Source organism: Dermacentor albipictus, chromosome 1 (assembly GCF_038994185.2).
Source record: "Dermacentor albipictus isolate Rhodes 1998 colony chromosome 1, USDA_Dalb.pri_finalv2, whole genome shotgun sequence".
In the NCBI taxonomy this organism is placed as follows: Eukaryota; Metazoa; Arthropoda; class Arachnida; order Ixodida; family Ixodidae; genus Dermacentor; species Dermacentor albipictus.
In genome coordinates this window covers 169,964,677-169,988,792 of record NC_091821.1, presented here as the reverse complement: position 1 = coordinate 169,988,792, position 24,116 = coordinate 169,964,677, and the positions used below count along the sequence as shown (strand labels likewise).

At 47.5% G+C, this 24,116-nt stretch overlaps 1 protein-coding gene across 1 annotated transcript in view; it reads right to left on the bottom strand.

Annotated features, from left to right (window-relative positions):
- Nucleotides 1–806: 806 nt before the first annotated feature.
- The window catches only part of LOC135905736 (uncharacterized), a 48,245-nt gene continuing 24,935 nt past the window's right edge, over nucleotides 807–24,116 (bottom strand). The window contains exon 2 of the mRNA XM_065436750.1: nucleotides 807–2,177. Coding sequence (XP_065292822.1) covers nucleotides 1,698–2,177 — 480 coding nt within the window. The 3' untranslated portion in view covers nucleotides 807–1,697. The remainder of the gene's footprint in view (nucleotides 2,178–24,116) is intronic.

Genomic DNA, 24,116 nt, shown 5'->3' with positions numbered 1-24,116 from the left:
GCTCTATCCCTTGATTCACTCGCACGCTTAACACTGGCCAAGACGAAGCGATATAAACGTCCCGTAGACGTTGGCACGAACAGCTGCAAAATAGACGGTTCGGAAATGCCCCTCGGCGGTGCTCTCGAGCAGGATTTAGAAAGGCTTTTGAGCAGGTGGTTTTTCAAAGGAAATGAATAACGCATGCCACCACGAAGGCGGCTTCAGGGCTTCAGCGGCTAAATTGCTAACCTGTGTCTGCGTCGTAGCTTTGGCTTCATGCAGTGCAAGAAGACGCACTCATGGCAAAGTGCTACGTGCGCCGAAGAAAAGATATGCAGTGCAATGAAATTTCCTTCTTGGATGCAAAAACTTGCTGGCTTTAGGTCTATCATTCCATTTGAAAATGCATTGTGCTTTGGCTTCCACCGTCAGTTGTGCCGTACTTTGTGAAGTCTTGCTTTGCAAGAAAACCAAAACTAGATTGAAACCCGTGCGTCACGTCCCTTGTTTCCGAGAATAAAAGGAATGGAAGAAATATGCCATATTATTACTAAAACGTCGTTCAGCACAAAAGGTTCCGTTATGCTAAACTTTGCATGTTGTCCTCACGTACTGCGCCGCTGGGAAAGCTTTCTACGTAACCACAGCAACAGTGAAGTTCCCGCATCTCAGTTCCACTGATGATGTGAGGAGTCTATGTGGTGAACCTTTCTCGTATTTGAACGTAATTAGTATACAAATCGACTTGAATGGAAGTAGATAGAAAATGTTGGGAAGCAAACATTAGTCAAGCTTTATTATCACTGTTTTTAACATTTCACAGCATCTGCTGGCACCAGTCGCTATATACACAGCATCATCGGGGACCGCCCTTGTCCGATGTGAAGAACTTAGTGAGAGCAAAAGAGAAGTTCGCATAAGGAGCTCACAAACCGAGGAAATTCAGCGAGAACGAGATGGTTCTTAATTATACCTTCGTGTTACACAGCTTATATTTTCGCTGGTTCGGCGCCGAGAATTCAGAAAGGTTAGAAATTCAAGTGAACGGGACAATCTCGTGCTCTAAAAATAGGTATTTTGTTGTTGTAAATTGTGTACCACTTGCTGTGGACTCGTCGAGGTACACGACATGCCCGGGAACCCTTGCTCGGACGGTGTGGTCCCGCACTGACCGACATACATACGGACTTGAGCACGTGCATTCAAGATGATTAGCATTTCAAAGCCTTAGTGGAAACCCTGTACGATGTGGCGTTACATTAATTTTTTGTAGGTTTCTTTACTGTTCCTATAAGCAACTTTATCGAAACAAAAGTCAGCTGTTCCGTCTATACCTCCATTGCCGAAAAAAACTTGCTTAGATATGTGTTGCTTGATTGATTGATTGATCGATCGATCGATTGGACTTAACGTCTCCACGCAGCCCCTGGGCTACGAAAGACTCCGTGCGGGGCTTCTGATTAATTTCTGCCACTTGCAGTTGCTGATTCGAACTGAAATTTTGTTATACGGGAATGTTTTTGCATTCTGGCTCAGTCGGAAAGGGACCGCCGCTGCTAAGGATCGAAGAACTTGCTTCGTCGTGCTCTAAATGCAGATGGCACGGCGTATATAGTCCACTTAAAGCTCTTTTCTTGGCGCACGACCAAGTCGAAGGAAATGACAAGAAGAGAGGTGCTTCTCCGGCATTCCTTAAGACGGGAGCAACTTTTGACTCAGCGCGCCCGTATATTTACGCACTTCTGTGCTTTCTGAGAACTTTTGGCTTGTGCGAGCGCCTTTGACTCTGTAGTGCTGTTCGTGGGCGTCTCTGTTTGTGTAGTGCTGTTCGTGGGGATGCTCGAGGGAATGAAAAGGCCGTCGCTCTTGGGGTACATCTGAGTCCATGGTCTTGATGTTGATGGTGAGTCCGTTTGTCTGGATCTATTGATATGCTTGATGTGGGCTGCCAGCAGTGGCCATAGTGTACGGCGCAGCCCTTCCGGTGCAGCGGTTGAGCTCTCCCAGGTGTAGGGAAGGGAAGGAGGGATGCTCGAGAAAAGGAAAAGGCCATCGCTCTTGGGTTCTATCTTAGTCCATGGTCTTGATGTTGATGGTGAGTCCATTTGTCTGGGTCTATTGATATGCTTGATGTGGGCTACCAACAGTGGCCATGGTGTATGCCGCAGCTCTTGCGGTGGAGCGATCAATCTCTCCTAGGTATAGAGAAGGGAAAGAGAGATGTTCAAGCGAATGAAGAAGTATGTAGAAGAGAGTGCTCTGGGGCATACCCAGTAAGTATGGCGTGCGTTAGGGTACCTGTACCATACTTGAAGCACTACGTCATAAACAGAGAAAGTCTACTTAATGTATAGAGCGGCTGTTATAGCTGCATCCTCTACAATTTTAGACGAGGCGAGGTGGTCCAGCTGACTACAGAACAAGCAACTTCACAAGAAGGCATACAGAACGCAGCCACATAGCGGTCTGCGTAGGCACAGCGGTCTGCGTGTCGTCCCCAGTCCTCATCTTGAGAGAAAGAAAATGACAAATGAAAAATCTGAGAAGTTAATCAGGATTGAGCCCGGTTGGCTACTTTGCACTGGAGGAAGCGGATGGAAAAAGTTAAGGGAACGAGAGAAAGCCAAGAGTTCCTGTGCCTTGTAATCGCCTACATAGTGAAAATTCCCACCGCTGTGTCAGAGACGGGCAGTATACGGTTGCTCAGTCAGTTGCTGAGTCAGTCCGGTTAGTCAGTTCGGTTGCATTCAAGATTTCCAGCAGAGCTTTTGTGGCCTTCTGCCACTGTGATATGCGCGATCGTATATTCCTAAGCTGTTCAAGCTTTGCATATATGACTGAGAAAAACTAAACTTTGCCCACCACCTGTGATCGAACTCATGCCGCTGCGGATATGTGCGGTTGGTAGTCAGATGCGCTAGCCACTCAGCTATCCCACAACTTTCTTTCTTTACTATATTGAAAACTGCCGAAAAACTCAGCAAAGCAACCCACGAACAGGCAGACAAACACATGCATCCAACAAAAACATTAAGTCTTGCTGTTGTTCTTGCTCCGCGTGCACACTATGGACATATATATATATATATATATATATATATATATATATATATATATATATATATATATATATATATATATATATATATATATATATATATATATATATATGACTGTAGACCTGAAAGTCTGTCCATGTCTGTCCCATATCGAGCTTTTCCACAGACTAGTGCAGTCCCAAGAAATCAACATGCCATATGGAGGGCCGCCAGGGTTTTTAAATGCTAGAAAATGTATTGAATATACAGTAATTACCGGCAATGTATTTTCTAAATGTCTTTGCAGGATGCCCCAAAAGAACACCGCATCTCTGCAATATGCAACGGTTGACCATTGTATTCAGCCATCGCGCAACACTCGCGCTTGACATGTGCGGAGTTCTGAGAGCCTCGGTAACTCCGAGAATGTTGGCGTCTCTGAAGGTTCTCTAGGCGCCACAGCACACAGTGCGGCGCGCCTCGTCTAGTCGAGTCGACTCAACACCGGCTCCCATCGGGCTCCGCAGTTTCATGAGCTTTCGATAGTGTTTTCGCCATCAAACGCTCCGGAACACTCTCACTAGCTTTTTAACGCTCTAAGGACTGTATCGACACCACCCGCGTAGAAATCTGACCACCGAGGACCCCAGGAAGATTCTTGGAAGTTTCGTCACCACGGGTGAGCCGCTAACCCAAACCGGCCGCTAACCCGAACCCTAACTCGCCTCGCCGGCCGGGATTTCCGCGACGGCACTAGGCCTAATCATGGCGAACGAAGTGACTATACGATCGTCGAGCCTCTCCATACAACCTCCGGAGGACTTGAAGTAGAAGGTATGGACTACCGAACCGGTGAGCCAAGAAACTCTGTACCATAACACTATGAGAGAAGATATTAATTGGCAATCAATCCGAACACAAAAGCAACGCAAGTAAGAAGCCTTGGAGAGGCGGCGAGGTAGCGTAAAGCCCCAGGATCCCGCAACCAGCACTAAGATCTCATCAACAACGCGGAAAGTTGCTAGACCTCCACCCCTACCGAAAAATGACTACAAGGTAATCATTCGTACAAGTCAAGGACTACCATTAATAAACGTGCTCGCTCATACACTCGCACGAGCGATCATCTACGCGTGCCAGAACGAGTTCACCGATGACAAATTCATACTGATAATCAACCCAGGATTCATCATAACCATCCTATCGACCACGAGAAAGCACGACACATATGTGTCGCGAGCTTTTTCGGTGACTTCTTCGTAGACTTCAGCCGCTAAGTGTTAAGGTGTGCACACCTTAACACTTAGCGGCTGAAGTCACGCAGTGCGCGCATACACCACGATAGGAGAAATTAAGGCACCCTCAGAAGAGTGGTACATGGAATATCCTTGCACACAACCACCAAAACCCTCATGGCCCAACTCAGAGTGAGGATCGTCGGTGCCACCCAAAGTGCAGCGCTGACCTTCATTGGGTCCCTTCTACCACGAGTTGTGTACCACTACGGAGATGGACTCCGCTGCTACCTATTTAGACCGACGCTCCAAGTATGCGAGATCTGCAGGGAAAAGGGCCACCGTACCGACATGCGCACATACCTGGACCGACCCGTCTGCAGACTCTGCGGACTGCTTAACCCAACCGACGGGCACAAGTGCGCGATAAATTGCGACTTGTTCGGGGAGGCTCACCCAACCAGCGAGCTCTCGTTCAAGCAGTGAATCAAACCAGTTTGACCCAGACCCACACCATCGTCGGTCCCGATGAAGCCGAAAGCCCAATGATGGTTTGCCTCGGAAGATGAAGAGACCAACAGGGCGGACGCTCGCGGCCGGTCGGTCAATACCGAACATCGCTCCCGCTCCCGGTCACCGAGCCGCGAGCACCGGGCACCACCGATACCCAAAAGGAACCCGTCACCACCGGCCAGAAAGCAGGAGCCAAGAGATGAGGTAAGCTGGGCGGAAGCAGTCTCTCCCAAGCCACGAAGTACATCCACACCGATCACACAAAATCTTGTTGTTGTTGGGTTGACTCTCTCGGTTGAAAAATCTGGCTTCATCATGTTTCCAGGTAGAGGAAGAAGGTATGCGCGGCTCAAGATAGACCTTAATCAATTTTGTCTTCGACAATTTAAACACAAGCGCTTTTTGGGCGTCATTATTGACTACCGCCTACAGTGGCGACGAGCTGTGGACTCGGTTGTGACATCGATATCTTCGCGTCTCAATGTAATCCGTAGAGTTGCAAGTGAGCAATGGGGAAATCACCCTTCTTCAATGATCAGGTTGCACGATGCACTCGTGACGAGTCGAATAATGTATCAGCTCCCTTTAATTTCCCCATCGATATCACAGCTGGAACGACTTGAGGTTCTGCACAGAAAGGGCCTAAGAAGGGCTCTTGGCGTTCCGCAGACTGCTCCTAACAATGCAGTACTTTATGAATCTCTATCGAGACCTCTTAGCTTGGTCGCTTCACAAAGGTTATTGATGCAAATTGGCCGCCTCAAACAGACGGCAGCCGGCCGAGCCCTTCTACAGCGCCTTCGAAAGAGATCCGAGTCCCGAGCGTACTTGGCCCTTAATACTCTTGGTTACCTAGGTCTTGACGCTAGAGGTCGAACTAAGAGGTTGAAACCACCTTGGTCTTTCGCGAGCCTCGATAGTTCGTTGGCAGTTCCTCACGTTCGTGCTAAGCGGAGTTCTCCTTTGGCGGCAACGCATTCGCTCGTACTGGAACATCTTGAAACAGAATATGCACGTCATCTTCAAATTTTTACTGATGGCTCTGTGGACAAGGTCAGAGGATCTAGTGCAGCTGCTTTTCACATTCCCTCTTTGAACTATGATTGGTCCGTTCGCTTCACTGCAGTCCTGTCTTCCACAACGGCCGAAAGCGTTGCCATTGAGGCAGCTCTCAAAAAGCTACGGTTTTGTACGCCTCAACCTGTTGTCATTCTTACAGATTCGAAATCCGCCCTTCAAAGGTTAGAGTACGGGTTCCCTACTGATGCCTTATCTCTAAGCTCCCTACGTTCGGTGCAAAATCTCAGTGTCAAAGGCTTCTCCATACGATTCCAATGGGTGCCATCACACATAGGTGTCATAGGCAACGAGATGGCGGACAGCCTCGCCCATAGAGCGCTGTCTGGGATTCCTTTGAGAAAAGTGCCTCAAGAAGACGGGAGACTCTTCAGAGAAGCGGTGTCATGCCACTTCAGTTCTTTGTGGAGCTCACCTCACAAGCAATGTGTGATCAAGGGTCTCAAAAGAAACCCAGCCACCTTACTGCTCCGCATTCGCACGGGCTCTGCTCGTACACCTGCGTGGATGTTTAAGACTGGCCTGGCGTTATCACCATTATGTTCAACGTGTGGTGTGTGCGGTGACATAGAACATTACCTAATGTGCTGTACTGTGTATAACGCGGAAAGGAGGGTGTTATTCGGGTCCCTCAAGAACACAGGACTTCCTCACAGTTCGCTTCAGGACATAGTTTTCCCGAGCGGGAACCGGTTGTGTAGGAAGGAGGTCTCTCGCCTTCTGTTAAATTACCTACAGGACACGAATTTGGCTTCCACATGGTGAACTGAGGAGTGAACATTTGTAATTGGGAGGTCTCTGTCAGATTACGTGATTTAATTATTTTAAGTGTCGCTACCGTGGAGCAATTGCCGGCAGCAACTGCAAGTCTAATCTCACCAGTAGCCTATAGAACAACTTAACTCAACTCAACTCACACAAAATCTGGAATACCAGAGAGTCATTGAAGAAAATAGGCCGCAAAAACAGCGTCTGACCAACTACGAGCACAAAATCGAAACTTTAACGCAACGAGTGGCTATGCTCGAATCGGCTCAGGCTGCGACCCGTGAAAGATCGCCACAATCGCAATTACCGCAGATAAACACTCTCACCACGCATCCACCACTATAAGCACAAATGCCCTCCTCCCCCCGAACACCACCAGCAAAGCGGCCCCAGGTGCCCTCACCGTCGGAGAAGAACCTGGTAACTCAGGTTCAATTACAACAAGCACTACAACAATCACAACAACAAATAATACAACAACTAAAGCAACAATTTCAACAGTTTTTTTGCGGAATTCGAAGAATTAAAGAAATACGTTAACGAGCCCGTAACCAAGGGACCCTAACATAAACAGAAAAATAGTAAAATACGCTCTTAGACAGAGGACTGTAGCACGATAACTTACGAAACAGACATCACAATACCGTCTAAGTCCCCTCATCACCCGTAAAACCCAAATTGAAAGCGAGCGCATCACGATCTGGTCCTGGAACTGTAGGTACATTAAAAGCAAGCACGCATCTCTCTCGCAATACGTACAGGGGCCGCTAGTCACCGCGAACATTATCTGCCTGCAAGAGACGGGAGAGCAACCAAACCAATTATGGGGTATAAAATACACTACGAACCCAACCACCCTAGGGTGGCCACGCTCGTCCGCAAAGATTTGGCAACGACAATAATAGTACTCCCCGGCGAGGAAACCACACTTCTCACCATCACGATATGGCCCATCAAGAAAAACAGATCAAAACAAGTCGTATGCGACGTATGCGGACCCCCTCCACGACAAAAAGGCTGATTTCGCGTCACTGTTCCGGCACCTACAGAAAATTATGGAACACCGCGATCGCCCAATTATAACCGGGTATTTCAGTGCAAAGCACAACACGTGGGGCTACCCAAAAGCAGACACCAAGGTCACCAAGCTCCTCGAAGGGATGGAGCGCCACGGACACACACTAATTACTGTACCAGGTACGCCTACTAGAATAGGAAACAGCGCCAGCAAGGACACGACCCTTGCTCTTACCATAACCAACGATACCCTAGGGAGAAGCTGGAGGGTCCTAAAGGACTCGTTGGGTAGCGATTACTACATTATCGAAATCACCAGCACCTCAGCGAAACTACGCCGACCCATAGGGAAGGCCAAAATTACAAATTGGCCGAACTTCAGGGAAAGGCAACAGTCCCACTTACATATACAAGTCCACCCTTCCCAGAACACCAAAGCCGCTTAACCACGATCAAGAAGTGGGCCCAACTCATCAAAGAATTATATGACGCCAACACCAAAGCCTACCAAACCGATGCCGACACGCCGGCAATCGACAACCATCTAATACACTTGTGGGAAGCATGCAGAGGCTTCACCAAAAGATGACGCAAACAGAAGCTAAATCGCTAGCAATTATGGCTCGCAATGATGCCCTGAAGGTACACAGGGACAATTGGAGCAAGTTCTGTGATTCGCTAAAAAGTACGCTCAGCACGAAAAATACGTGGAACATACTCCGCAGCATCCTCGATCCTTCGAGTACCAAAACAAAAACACAACCATTCAAAATATCGTTGGCGAATATCCGGGAACCCAGGATGAATTTATACAGGAACTCCAGCAAATGTATACAGGGGAATCCAGACCGGGCATCCGAACCCATACCCTCACTATAAGGGACCTCCGAACGAGAGACTCGATGCAGCCATCACGTATGCGGAGGTATACGCGGCAGCGCAGTGCTTCAAGAAAAACACGGCACCGGGTCCCGACGGGATCACCAACGCTATCTTCAGGAACCTAAGCGGTGAAACCCTCCAAGCATTTAAGGTACGTCCTCGCTTGCGGAAATAAGCGTGCGCAAGGCGGCGCGCTTATTGCTGCGAAATTCTTGCCGCGAAATGCGCTTTGCGGCAAGAATTCTCTGCCGCGCGAGGATGGGTATCAAACCTATTTTTTCGTGGGGCCGCGTTTCTTCAAGCCCGAGCGAGCCAATCACAGGCGCCGAAGTCGTCACGTGTGCGGTGAGGTCAATGCTCTCGCCGGCAACAATGACTGAAACGCGCGGGAATTCTCGCGGGCTCCCGAGGCATCTCGAGAGAGGGCGAGAACTCTCACCTGCCCGCCGCTATCCACGACCGCGAATACGCAGTGGTGTGAGGACGTAACATAGCAGCTGAACGAAGAAATCTGGGCACCGGGAGGAACATTACCCAAGGAATGGTCTACCACTCAGGTAGTCCTTATACCCAAACCGCGCAGGCTCGGTCAACTACGACTGATCTCCCTCACGTCTTGCCTGGGCAAACTGTTGGAACGAATCGCATTCACTCGAATTGAACAATTCATGGAGGTACATGGACTACCCTCCAATTGGATGTACGGATTCTAGAAAGATATCTCCGCTCAGGACGTCTTCCTCCTTCTCAAGGAATCAGTACTCAACCCACAACCGGGCAACGACAACATACTCCCAGCCCTCGACGGGGAAAGAACTTTTTGAAAATATAGTGCACGAAACCATCCTAGATTGCCTCGCCGCCATAGGATGCGGGGAACGGGTATATCAGTTTGGAAGCGTTCCACATAAAGAAATATGGCAGCAAGTGCGTAAGCACCCCCTCAATATAGCTATTGGCTGCAGAGCTTGAATATTTAGAAGCGACCGATGACTGAATTGTTTGTCTTTTAGTATCTGTTCCCTTTTTCTGTTTTTTCTCTTTTTGTTGATTGCCTGCACGTACGTTCATCGATGCGCGGTGTCATATTTTCCCGATTGTATCGCTCCCTTCCACTTCATCTCTGCCTTTCGCCTTATATTAGGTGTCCGACTATCGTCAAAAAATTTAGTCGACAGTCAGCGCTTGTGCCTCGTCCTTGTTCCTTTGCGGTTGCATATGTTAGCGCTGTTTTATATGTCAAAGCAAGTATCCACCAGCTCGCCCAGAAAGAAGTTTTAATGAACATATCAGTATACCGTCGCTTTTCTCAGTCACCGCAAAGCCCGCATCGGCATAGCAGGCATTCAGTCAGACATATGTAATCTACCGCAGAACGGTACTCCATAATGATCAATACTATCTCCTTTCCTTTTCAACTTCGGACAAACTTGCATTACAACTGGAAAACATCCCCAAACTCGGATGTGCCTTCTATGCCGACTACATCACCCTATGTGCAACCAAGGGTTCATATATACGGCGACAGAGAGAACACATTACTGACAGCTGTCGTACGCATCGAGTCATGTCTAAGGGCAGCAGGAATGAGATGTGCCCCACACAAGTCGGAGTACCTTCAAATTCGGCCCAAGCAAGCTAAGAAACAACGAGCACCGCCAATATGTCTCGAGATTGCAGGGCAACCTATAAAGCGAGTCCCGACAACATGCTTACTAGGTATGTACGTCCAAGAGAACAATCGCATAAAGGTAGCCTCAGAGAAATTGAGTCACGTAATAAGAAGCAACGCACCACTCATATCCAGAGTAGCGCGCACCAAAGATGGCTTCACACAGAACGAAACCATCAGACCGGTACAAGCCCTCGTCATCAGCCGTGTGACGTACGCACTCCCGTATCAAGTCAAGCGCAAAAGCGAGACAGAGCGCATGGGAACTCTTATAAGAACGGCGTACAAAACGGCCTTACAACTACCGTCAAGCACAAGCCCAAAGAAATTACTAGCGCTAGGCGTATACAACACCTTTGAGGAGCTAGCCAGTGCCACGCTCATAGCGCAGAGGGAGCGCCTCAACAAGACTCAACAGGGAAGACACCTTCTTCAACGGCTAGGGTACCCGCTGACACCTCAGTACTGCAAAGAAGAAACACAACTCTTGCCTAATCACATTAGAGAGAACATTGTAGTAGACCCTATCCCCAAGAACATGCACCCCACCCACAATCAAGAGAGAAGAGCAGCGCGTGTCCGCATGCTGCACAAACGCTGTTTCAGAGACCCAGATACATACGTATACATACGATACATACGATACATATACATACGATACATACGTACGGACGCTAGCCCGTATCCCTCGTCGCCACGTCGCGAGACGAAATATACAGCCGCCGTCGTCAATCAGGGGAACCTGGTAGCCTCTGCCTCCATCCGCGCCGCGTGCAGCGCAGCAGCAGAAGCAGCAGCGATCGCTGTCGCACTCCGCGACGCCGAGAGCAAGCGAAGATCCGCACGCGTCCTTACGGACTCACAAGCGGCGTGTCTTTATACATGAATGGAACACTCTCTATACAAGCCATTCGAATCCTGGGCCGTTCACTAGAGTGGACCCACGGTATCGTCTGGTGCCCTGGGCACGAAGGCCTGCGGTGCAACGAGGAGGCGCAATGCGCAGCCCGAGATCTCAGTAGCTAAGCTGCTGGCCACACCGTCCATCAGCCCCCAACATATCGAGTAGCGACCCACGAGTTATCAACCACAAGTCAACAAATACTGCAGGACGAACGTCTCGAAAGAAGACAATACGCTCCCCCGCACAAAGCTCTCAAACACCGGGCTAGGGACTTGCGCCGCCTGCAAACAAACACATACCCACACTTGTCCCGCCTACACGCCATCTCCGCAGACAGATATTGGCCTCGAGCTCCACCACTGGAAAAGCTGGCGCCACCGTCGGCGTGACGTCTATTAGGGAGCACGCGGACATAGCGGCCGCGTCGGCTGCTTCGGGAGCACCGAAGCGAGCTGAAAACGAGAGTTCAAATTCCTTCGTACGCTGCGGTCCTAATTTAGTGGCGAGATTTTCCCGCTTAAAGTGTCTCCTTTGCAACGCTTGAAAGCACTACAGTAGGTAGTGGCTGCCTTTGAAGACGCGCAACAGGGTAGACTACTGCTCGGTGCCGCAGTGCCGGACGTACGCAACGGAGCCCGGTGTCAGCCTTATTCACACGTAGCTGCAGGACAAGAAGCTACGCGAAGCTTAGCTCGCGAAACATAAAACCGACAAGCAGTCGTCGGCTACAACTCGGGTATGCAGCAAGCACAGACGCGAGGAAGATTTCTGCTACGGCGCCGGGTCTGCGATGTTCGGAAAACGCGCATTGAGACGCTCGCTCGAGTCCACTGCCCTACTAATGTCATGACGGTTTGGTCTATGAACTTGTCGATGCTATAGATACTGGCAAGTTCACTGGAGTGGAAAGGGAGCGGTAAGAAGCACATTAAAAGAAAGCATGACATATGGTAATGTTTGTGTTACGAACTAATGCACTGTATTACAAAAAAGCAGCAGCGCGAAATCGCACGCTGAGAACACCGATAAACATACAGTGCGACGCAACTCGAGAAATAATATTGAAACGTCCAAGAATTTAGAAGAAAAAGACAAGATTGAATCGTCGCGACGGCACATCACAGTCCCCGATGGCGTCAAAGTCTCTACAATGAAATTATTTTTGAACAGCTCTGATAGCGCCCACGCTACAATGGTTGCTTGTATACTGTCAAATGCTCATATTCTGAAGCCTAAAGCTTATGACACGGTGCGAAAACGCGCACGTGGCGAAAGCGAAACTGCGCGGACAAGCATGCAGACTCGCAGTCGGTCGCTGCGAATCTGTGCGACCGCTGCATTGAGGCTTCATTCTATTACGCTCCATTTAGTTATACGAACACTATAAGAACGTATTTCACATAGTTTGCTCTCAGTGTTTACCTACCTTTCACGCAAGAAGCCGGTTCGGCAGACTCCATCGCGGTGACCGCGCGCAGTTAAATCGTTAAAGAGATAGCGTTTGTAAACCATTCTGTGCTTTCAGTTTGCCCAAGATTATTATTTAGACAATAAAAAACTTCTCTCGTTTCGAAAGTGCGTACAGAAATGTCCGGGAGAGCTCGTGCGTGGTGTTTTCAGTGAGTGCTGACAGCAAAACCTATGAGGAGCGCGCCACGTGATCCCTCATACTACGCCAGCGAGGCGCTTCCGATAGATGGCGACTCCGTAACTCCTCGCCGCCAATACGTCTCGGACATGTCCCTGGTGTAGCAAACACACAGCGACACTAGCGCACGTAACACACGAATGCACCGACCGTCCGGACGAGGTAATCTCGCCACGAGTCGCAGCACACACACAGACTCACTCCGTGGTCTTGGGAGACAAGTTTCTCCGAACTGCACCTGCGAAGCGAACTGGCGACCCTCGACTAGCCCCGGCGAGCCGCGATTGCCAGTGAAGCCCTGTCAGAGGGAACCACCCAGGCATAAACCGCGCCATAGATTTCTGCATTATAAAGTTTCACCCCCACCACCACCACCGCAGACAATGCTGTATATGACGAAAACGGCGCTGTGCGCATTGCAAAGAAGATGTTGTTTTGCGCGCGAAAGGAGTTAGCAGCTCGAAGCTGCGTTCGCCTGTCCATCCTTTGCGTCCGTCTGTCATTTCTGTCGTCGTCAGGCTAATCCGCAGCTACATCCTCGGCCCAAGGCGAAGAACAAGAATACTTTGTCCGCCACCACCGTTACACGTCCACCTCCAGTTAGGAAGCAGAAAACCTAATCACTGCACTATCGCGCATGTTCGGGGCTTGGTAATTTGAGCGAAGTTTTAGTTCTACCCCACACAGGCTCTTATAGCGGCAGCGTCTGTGCGTGTATTTCGTAGCCCACAACAGGCAACACTGTGGTGGGCGAAAACGAGGTTGCGTACATCGCAAAGAAGTTATTAACAGCATGGATGCTGGTGTGAGAGCCGGCTGCTGTCGCAGTAAATGAATTCAAGTCCGGAACAATTACTGAAGTCTGCAGATCTTGTTTTTCTTTTCCTAGAGTCATCGTCCAAAGTGTTACTTGCGTAGGATCGCTGTCGTGTTTTGGTTGTCGCTCTGTGTTATCGTTTATTGTTAAGATGCACTAGGTGCCCGAGTTCGCCGCAGAATTTCGTAAGTATAAATCCTTTCTCCAAAACAAAACATGTGCCAGTCGAGGATGTAAATAACGCGAAATGAATTAGAAGCTCACAGAAAACAAGCGTTAGTGCGATTAGCATCCTTGGGATACTTGAAGCACTTTTTAGTCTGCCGGTGTCTAATAAAAAAAATGTGGCCCGATCCCGAAGGTCGTGCAGTCCAAAAATGTGGGCCCAACTCTTTCACTGCGCTCTTGAAGGAAAAAAAAAATCATTTAAAATTTATTTGGTGCTGGGCGGAATCGAACCCGCCTCCAGAACTGACAACTTCCGAAGCCAGTTTTCCACTTAACTGGAATGTCCCTACATTTCCCTAGATGATTGCAAATTGTGGTTGTTTTATGCAAATATGTTTTCTGTAAAAATCAATTTTTCTTTGTGTTATGCAAATAGACTGCACATTTTGTAGTATAAGTTTATTTCTAAGCTCATTTTGAAATATTCAAATAACGAAGTCACTGGACTCAAGCTGAAGCGATGTTGTAGTACAAGTTGTTAATGCTAATAACACAGCCTCCTTGCTTGAATCCCTATTCACCGAGCTGTGAGCACGCTGTGAGCACGTTACCTGCCCGTGCTACTTTGATTGGTGTGGCAGCATACGTTTGTTTCGGCAGTCGCGCATCAATGTTTCATTCATGGTACACATACATCGACAGCACAGCTACAGGTACGAACGGAAAAATCACAGTAGCAGTACTTGGTTACAGGGCCCAGGGCATCCACACCTTGTCGTTTACTTGGTAAGATGCGTTGACTGCGTTGCAGTACGGTCAATAGTCATATTTCGCGTGCTTAGCGAGGTAATTTGCGGTGAGTGAAATAAAAACACGCAGTTTCGTCAGCAGTTCCCCTGTTTCTCACGTCTCCGAGTTTTTTTCTTGAATGTCGTAGCGCGATATTACCCTAGATTTGGAAAAAAATTCTCTTTCCCTAAACAGTTATTACAAGGGTTAAAATCTATACATATACGGAAATTTCACTTGACTTGGGAGCACTGCATACGAGTTCCTCGAGCACAGCAGCCTGACGCTTTAGCGTCCTGCGCCAGGAATGCTTGCCGGGAGGTAGGGATTAATTGTCAGAGGCCACAAGCCAACACCACCTATACAAGAGAAGGCCTGAGCGCTCGGCGAGTGACGTCACGGAGAAGAGGCCCGCGGCGTGCTCGGGGATACGGGTTGGATGAAGGGATCGCCCTTTTGGGCAACATTAACCAGAGCGCAGTTTTTTTAGGCATAGTTGAGCAGATGGTCCGCAGAGAACAGAGGGTGTTCCAAGATTATTTTATATTAGGCAAAACTATTTACGCGCTGCATTATTAAAAAGGCCGTCCATAAACAACTAAATTGTTCAACCTTAGGACTGAGAAAGAATTTCGGGTAAATGATGACAGGGTGCATGGCTTATATTGAAATGTCACAGTGCTGCCCTCTTCTTCAGAGTAGCTTCTTTGCCTTGATTTATCGTCGGCGTCAAAGAGTTTGCCATTCATGCGACCACAAAAGTTCTTCAACAAAATGTTAGCACTGCCTCATAACACATATCTCATGACAACTTCACTGGTGTGCTTTTCTTCACATTCGGTACACACGTATTTGTTCCAGTCTAGATTAGGCTCCAAACGAATAATTTCGCTTTCGAGGCATTATTACATACAGCACCGCAGTCCACCATATTTACAACACCTCAAATGAGTTTAGCAATGGAAATACAAACCATTCGTGCAACTATTTACAAAGAAACAGCTGCCGTATTCTGCATGCAGAATTCCAGATTTTCTCTTCTAGCATTGGCACCCAATATTCTATCATTGATCTTGCGGAATCATGAACGCATGATTTTTCGGCTCCGATTTGTAATTTATCCAGCAAGTTGGCAGGCAGGACTTATTAGGCATATCCTGGCATGAACGTAATCCAGATTCCGCGGCAATGAAAGCTTGTCGGACACATAACCGCAATCGCAGCACAAGCACGGAGACTACATGCACGGTTCACGTCCAGAAAAAAGTGCGCTTGGAAGCATGTCGCAGCATGCCAGAACTTTTCTGCACCCGAAGCTATTCAAGCAGTGGCAGGGTTCCCGGAACTAATCAAATTGTTATCGCCGTCGTCGCCCACTCGGTCTTCCGCGTCTCATTTTGAATACAGGTGCGCCGCTCGTAGCTTCGTAGCACGCTGCATGGAACTTCTATGTGGGCCTCTTTTGCGTGGCGTAGCTCAAGGGGAGAGGGTCAGAGGGTACAGCCAGAAGGCCTTAAGTTCTCTAGAGGGTGTTGTACAAGCAGACTTCGCGGGCGCACTGCTAGATGGCGCAGCGTGCCCAGAGGAAGTGTGTGCAGAGGTAGGAAAAAAAAAAGCAGACAAGAAATTGATAAGACCGGATCCGTTACAGGCACATGTAGCGGCACAAAGTGGATATATAGGTTTTAAGGAAGAAAAAGAAATATGTATAGAAAATGCTAGCATGAGAAACATCTGTAGCATACCTAATTAACTCAAACGGGCTAGGTGACTACTCCTTTTCGCGCGGTTTCAAAGGGGATGCCAATAAATCATCATCATCGTCATCATCGAAACTGGAGGGAGGAGCCCGGCTGCATTACATGTTTCAAACGCATCGGCGCGCTGCCGGTGCAATCTCAGAGACCACGTGATTTCAGACGCCGCGCGAGCGACTTCGCGGCGGTTCCACTTGAAAGCGCAGGGTGTCCGGAAGGAAGTGCGGGAGAGAAGCCCGGCTACCGTACACACCTCATGCGCGACGCGTTTCGGCATTAGTACTAGGGTGTGTCGCTAGATTCCTTCACTGCTAATTGCATTAACGTCAACATTCATCCCGAGGTGTATTCTGCTGGATTTTTCTCCTTGCCTGCACGTGCATAACCATTCGCACGCACTAAGAAAGGTAACGTCGATTATTAAACACATACGTCTACTCTGCACTTAAAGAAGGCTATCGGGCGTAAATCGTTGAACCAGAGTCATCGATCACAGGTTTGGCGGCGTCATTCGCGGCGCAATCTTATCCGCGCAGCAAAAGGAAAGGAAAAGACGAGGAAAAGACACCATTAGCTTTGCGCCGAAGCGAAGCTGTCGCAATACAGCCCCGATGTCCTGGAGTCCACGCCTACTGCACAGCCGCGCCGCTATTTATTGTCAGGCAAACACAATTACTACACTAAGCACTCGCAGCTATATTGTCACAATGCCCGCCATGGGAAGGACGATAAAGAAAAATACAAAACGAAAGAAAAAAAAACGAAACCCAGGTTTGAAAATGAAACCATGCGCTGGTGCTTTCCCCAAGCCGACAATATCGGAAGAAAATGCCAAGTCTGCGTAGTAACACTGCGTGACAAAGATTGTCGAGGACAAAAGTCAGTCAGAGCTAGCTGGTCGAGTTTTTCTTTAGCGGTGGGATTGAGGCCTTTATTTTTTTCTCAGAGCGAGTTGTCCCGGGATTATATCGACCAGACGGCCATATAGCTTCTCAGAAATGGCAGTCGCTTCGGAGAGCTCAAGGAAGAGCTATAAATATAGGAAAGCGGGCTGCCCCCTAAGAGCCAGCCACTCCGGTGGGTACGAGTGCGGGCACTAAATGAAAAGACGGCGTACCCTAAAAGAAAAGTAGAACAGGAGAGGGTCCAGGACAAGGATGATGGCTGAAGAGGCGTCTTCTTTGAGAAGTGCAACCTTTGAAGACAGCGAGCTCAGAAAGCTGTGAAATCGATTCCGGTGCATTATGCATTCGCTGTCTCTCGGCTTGTGCGCCGGAGGGGAGCATGCAGCCGCTATGCCATCACCTAACACACAGTGTGTTACCCGGGCTGCGGCATGCGCGTCCGTGCTGAGAAGCCCAGCCTGAAGGCTCTCGTAAGTCTCCAAGGCCCCCTTCCATCTCGTGAGCTTTCTTGACCATGATGGGATGCGGAAAAAAAAAGTAGACTTGCGGAATCACAGCCCAAATTTCTAACGACGCTGTCTCTTCCGAGCAGTTACTTGCATTAGGGATTTCGATCTCCTGCAATTAAATCACTTGCTTTAAGGTGGTAGGCCACCTTCAAAAGTCAATTTCTGTTTCACAAATGAGACTTTTTTTATATTTGAAGTGTGCCCAAACATCCAGCAACATGTTGCAAAAAATCGTCTTGCTATCCTCATAGTTTGGGAGTTACAGTGAGTTTTCCAACCCATACCTTAGTATTGTGAAACCGAAAATGAGTACTATTTCTTTTATATGAATATTATTCAAAATACCTTTTTCATTTTGTGTTGTCACCGAGCAGCCCCACGAACAAAAGCAGACTCGAGTGCATCTCATGGGAGCTCCAACTGGGAAGCTGGTGTTTGTTAGGCCTCTGTGTTGTTTTGACATCTATCACATATGATTTGAAGATTGGTTTACATTTTTGTGAAAACAAGATTTAGCTCCACCTCATGTTACTCAATCTTCGATAACTTTTTAAAATTAACATTATGATATGGAATTTTGTACACTCATTCCTCACATAGAGATGGCTGCAGGGATCTTGAATGAAAGAAATTGATGCGATTTTCTTGCGTTTACAGCTCACTTGGAAATATATTTAATCAAAACTGGTAATTTTTTTCACTTTGCTTAGTTGTTCGAACGTTACTTTTTTAACATTTATCACATTGCATTTATCCTAGTTTATTGCACAGGCCCCGTATTAGCTACATACACGCTAAAGCTTTCCTCAATTCAGAAATTCATTAATTACTTGCCACTGCTGGCGCGACTATCACGTTTACCACATTTTATAAGAAAAATTACCTGCCAACAAATAATGTGAACCATTTTCTGCACTTAATAGTTGAGTAAGCTATATAAGACATGCTTATTCAGGGAAAAAAAAAGTTTTTTGAATCCTGGCTCCTGATTCAAACAAATTTTTTTTTGCGTGTGTATGTGGCCTACCACCTTAAACGTTACCTGCATATATCACTCACGTGGGCTCCATTTTGTGCAAATTTAAATTCGGTGTAACCTTATATTTTTTTATAACGCCAAGAAAACATGCGTATAACGCTTATGTAACTGCGTAATTGACCCACGTGTAAACGATAAACTTTGCACGAACATCACCCCTCCCCTCCCCAGATTTTCATTTAATATTAAGTCCGTGCCGCTCTCGTTTCACCGACGCAGTGGGCAAACACTCTATGCACTTCGCATAACGCCTGGAAATAGAGAGAAAATAAGTATTCAGCAATTATTTCGTACAGGCAGGAGACCTTAAACTTGCGCCACAATTTGTTCCTAACATGCCTCCTCCCTTACTTCCACTTAATGTGAACTCGGACGTAGAAACATTGCGCATGACGACCGATGACGCTTTCGAGCACTTGATTGCGGATTTTTTTTTTTTGCAAAAGTCATAATTTATCCACACACATTTCCCTTCGTACACACATCTATAATAATGTTTTACACATATTCGCCAGATTTCTTCTTGATGTCAGTTATAGTTTTCGTGGGGCCGCGAGCTAAGTTTTACGACGTTCGTAAAACACACTCATTGCGCTCCGCGGCGCTTTCATAAGTAATTTACTGCAAAGGCCGCAATAAATTTGCACACTTTGAGCATTGCCTACTTATTCGCCCATAATCTGCACCCCATTTCCATCAAACATAGGCAACGTCTGGCGTGCCTTATTTAGTTCACCCGGAAGGCACCAGGGAAGCCTGCTAATCACCCCATAGAACGCACAAAAATAGGGGTACAACAAATATTCAGTAATTATTTGCAAGGATCATAATGATTACAATACCGTTCAACTTACTCCACGTCTTACCCTTAGCATTCCCCTAATTTCCACCAAGTGTGACTTCTGTGTAACTTATATAAAAGTGGGACAGAACGCGGATATCGGCCGTATAACGCTTTTGAGCTCTTGCTTAAGGAATGTCTCGCAGAGCCCGTGATGAATTGATCTTCTTTAAACTTTGCCCGCACGTCAGCCATAGGATGCCCCCCTTTCTCTTGGAATATTAACTTTGTGGCACGTAGAGGTTTTTCAGGACACCGGACAACTTTCCTACGCAGTACAAAACACGTTTCTGACGGTCCGGAATGCTCGTGTAAGTAATTTTCTACAAAGGATCTAATTACGCTTAACAGTTTAAACTTTGGTTTTACATCACCCATAACTCAATATATAACAAGGTGGTTTGTGTGGTTCACCGAGGAGACCATGGAAATGTTCTATATACGTGTTTCGTATAACACATGATAGGAAGGAAATTAGAATTCAGCGATTATTTTCAAAGCTCATAGTTAACCTGTATATTTCAAACTTTCGGTGCCCGTTGCCCATAGGGATCCTATGTATGCGTTTTATATAATGCCTCTAAACAGGCAGAACACGAGAGAGAGAGAGAGAGAAAGGAAGAGGGAAAGGTAGGGAGGTTAACCAAGGACGCACCTGGTTGGCTACACGAGGGTTTAGAATTTTTTTTATGCGTTAGCATTCTTTGGGTACTCCACGCACTCTCCGGGGGTTAGCCAGCTTTGTTTGTACGAGGGCGAATCAGAAAGTATTTGCCCCAATTTTTTATTAGCCAAATTTAGGTACATACAGGTAATTACAAATATACGTGGAATTCTACGTACCTTACACTATTTTTACACACAGTCCCCACACCGGTTCAGACATTTGTCCCATCGCAGCAGTAAATTTGAGATGCCCCTGTCGTCAGTCAGCGATGCACGCGGCATTCCCGAACGTTCATTGTCATGCAAGTCTTCACGGCCTTTTGCGAATTCACAACACCACCACCTCACACTTCTCAAAGCAAGACACCTTTCCACATACGTGGGCTGCATTTGCCTGTGGATTCAGATGGGCGTTCGTCCCCTGCCTCATAGAAAACGAATCACACTTCGTTGCTCGTACGCCGTAGACGTGTGAAGCACAACCGCCATCTTCAACAACTGACAACTTCAACAACCGGGCCGGTCCAAGAAAGGTCCACCGCTGGCAATTGATACGTCGACTTCGCATTTCCCGCCGTAATTTGGCTTTAAAAAAAAAACAGGGGCAGGGACTTTCTGATTCGCCCTCGTAAATAACTGTTTTCCGGCCCACCTGGCTCACTAGGTAGACTGTGGTCCAATGGGTGGGCAGCTGTGCTGAGGGAACAAGCTTCGAAACCAACCGTCGGACGAACTTGGGTAGCTCAGTATATGCTGTACAATCTGTGCTGGTTTTCAACGAACCTCTTTGACGCCGACATGGGTCACTGTAAGATGCGGGGCTGGGCAAGCACCGCTGCTCGAAGGGACTCTGACGCCGACCTATAGCCCCGGGTGTGTGCCACTGGGCCTGCGCTGCTCTTCATTAAACGTCTTTGACGCCAGCTTTAATAGCTAGGTATGTGCCATTGGGAATGTGCCGCTTTGCAAACGAAAAAGATCCCTTAAGAGGAAGCTTTAGCTCGGGCTTAGCTCCTACGCCACGTACTCAAATACACGTAAAACGCAGAAACAATTTTCTGAGACAACCACTGGGCCGATTTTCATTAAATGTGTTGCGATGTTGAGAGAATGTTGAAGTCTAGTGACAGTTGGAAGGGTTATTTTGATTTAGGGCCTGAAATTTTTAGTGGAATTTTAAAAATTGCTTGAATAAATAGAAGCACGAAGTTTACAAATTCACAGCTGTACACCAAGAACAGATATCAAAGTTCTGTAAACTGCCTCCGTTAGAACATCCAAAGGGGCCAAATTTGTTTTATGCATTTATATATCTTACGTGAAGTTGTTGCATTGTTTACAAAAGTTTTATAAAAGTCCACTTCACATATTAGAGGTCTATATTAGAACCAAGTATAATATGCGAATTTTGTCCGTTCTAGATGTACTATTAGATTCAACTTATATAGTTGTGATATATTTTGTAATTGCTGAGTTACAGAGTTGTAAACTTCATAGTTTCGTTATTGAAAGCTTGCGATTAATTAAAAAAAATTAACCTTCCAAATTAGAAATTCGCCTCCAATTATCACTAGATTTTAACTTTTGCTTTTAAATGCAACTAGTCTAATCAAATTCGGTGCAGTGGTTGTCGACAAAAACGATTGCTCCTTTCCGATGTATTTAGATAGGAGCCTCCAAGCTAAAGCTTCCTCTTAAATTTCTGCTATGCTGAGCGGACTCGAACCCACGTCACAAGGGTTCCTCGAGGACAGCAGCCGGACGCATTAGCCGGAGGAGGAGGAGAAAATAAAGAGAGAAGGCAGGGATCCTTTCACGCCAACGCTTTAGCTAACTGCGCCTTGAATGTACTGGTTATGTGCTGCTGCTCCCGCTCGTGAACCTGGGCCACTGAGTATGTGCCAGTGGGTGTCGGGCAAGTGAAGGAACAATTCTCAGCCCTCGTCGGCAGTGGGGCGACACACATTTCGGAGGTCACGCGCGGACTTCTCGGCAGCGTCACCAGATGGTGCAGCTTGTCAAGAACGATGCGAGAAAGAGGAGCCCGCTTGCGACATGACGAGTTTCTTGAGTTTTCTAGCGCACCGAGGCGTGCAGGCTACGCGGTGCCGGCGCTAGATGGCACTGAATGCTCTTAGAGAAGAGGAAGTTCGCTGCAGTACACGCGTCAAAGAAAACTCGTTTCGGCGTCGGCAATACGTTGTCGCTATATTGAATCAATGCTAAACATATTACCGTTGACAGTCATCGTGAGATGGGTTTCGCCGGTTTTTATTTAGCCCCTAATAATCCCGCAAACATCAAAACTTGTCTGTACTATCGGCGTCAAATGAAAGTTGAACAGCGGAACGAATAATACAATAAACGTATCCGGAAACTGAAGCATCCCGTCGCCCATTACTTTCCGCAAAAGAAGTATCAAAATCGAACTTTCACCATGCGACATTTCGCTGCGCCGCAACAATGTATTTTTTTTTCTGTGGGGTGGAGGCACCGAAATGAAAAAAGGAACGCATAGGAAACTATGTTGGCCAGAATCGAATGCCAACATCGGGCACCTAATGGGGCTACGGAATTAATACCGAAGAAAACATGAGACTATTGGCCCACTGAGAACCATACGCATACTGCTCAGTATCCTACACCGGCGAAACAAGACTTTCCGGAAAGGTTCTGCTCAAGGAACGCGGTGCAATCCTTCGAGTCCCCACAGTGATGGCGGCGAGCGACCATTGTTTTTTTTTTCTCGTCTACTAGCCAGAAAGCTTCCAAAACTCTGTCAGGTGAAAATCCACTCGGCCAGAACAAACCGAACGCCCACCGAAGTTCACCGCGCGGTGGTCGGGGTCATACGAGAAAAACATATGCGCTCTGGCTCGCTCTGGCAGCCCGCGGGTAGGGTAGCGAGAACAACAACAACAACAACAAAAAAAAAAAAAATCGAAGGGGCTCAATGTGTCCTCGGCGAATAAAAGTCAAAGTAGAAAAAATAAATAAGAACGTAGTTGCTTTGGCTGGCTTTAGTGTCTTAACATGGATGTTCTGGCGTAGGTTAAAAAAAATGTTGATATTTTTTTATGTGACATGACGGCACAAATGAACCACCCCATCGCATCGTCTCATTGGACCTCGCTGCGTGCTTTGGCAACTCGTCTGCTAGTGTGTTGATTTGGCTTGCCTCGTTGTATGTTCCGATGTAAGACTTTAGAAAAGTCAATGGACCTTTGGCGTCAAATGTTTAAAACAACATTAAACCCACAAAGTTCCGCAATTGAAAATTTTAAGCACAACTTTGGAAATGTCAATGCACGTTTCACATCAAGAGCTTATTAGATTTATACCCATAAAGTTTTGCAATTGATATCCATGCGCTCCACAGATTCCGTGGCCTCAGTGAGATGCCGCGGCGAGCCCGCTGACAGTCAAAGCGCCCTTGAAACTTTGTGCTCGGATGGGACTGCTTGGCGTTATGTGACTGCCGGTGTATGGGCGCTGCCACGACATCCAGCCCGAGTTCGGAATCTTTACGGTTAAATGTCTTTTCGAGCGTCAAAAAGACATTCTAGACAAAATCCAGAGTGATTTCCGGCGCCGGGGGTTGCTTTGGTCGGCGGTGCATGGACAGCACGAAAAAATTTCGGGGGGGGGGGGGCTGAAGCCCCATAAGCCCCCCCCCCCCTGGCTACGCCCCTGCCTACTTCCTAAAGACGCGCGAGGCTTTGAATATTTAAATCAGCTCAAGAATCGATGAACCGATTACGTTTATGCCGGAAAATTAAGAGAACATCAACAAACCACACCTGTAGTCAATGGCCAGGTCAGGAATTCAGCGGCACACGCACTTCAAGGGAAGTCTAGCAGTGTGCATGCGCCAACGAATCGTTTTCGT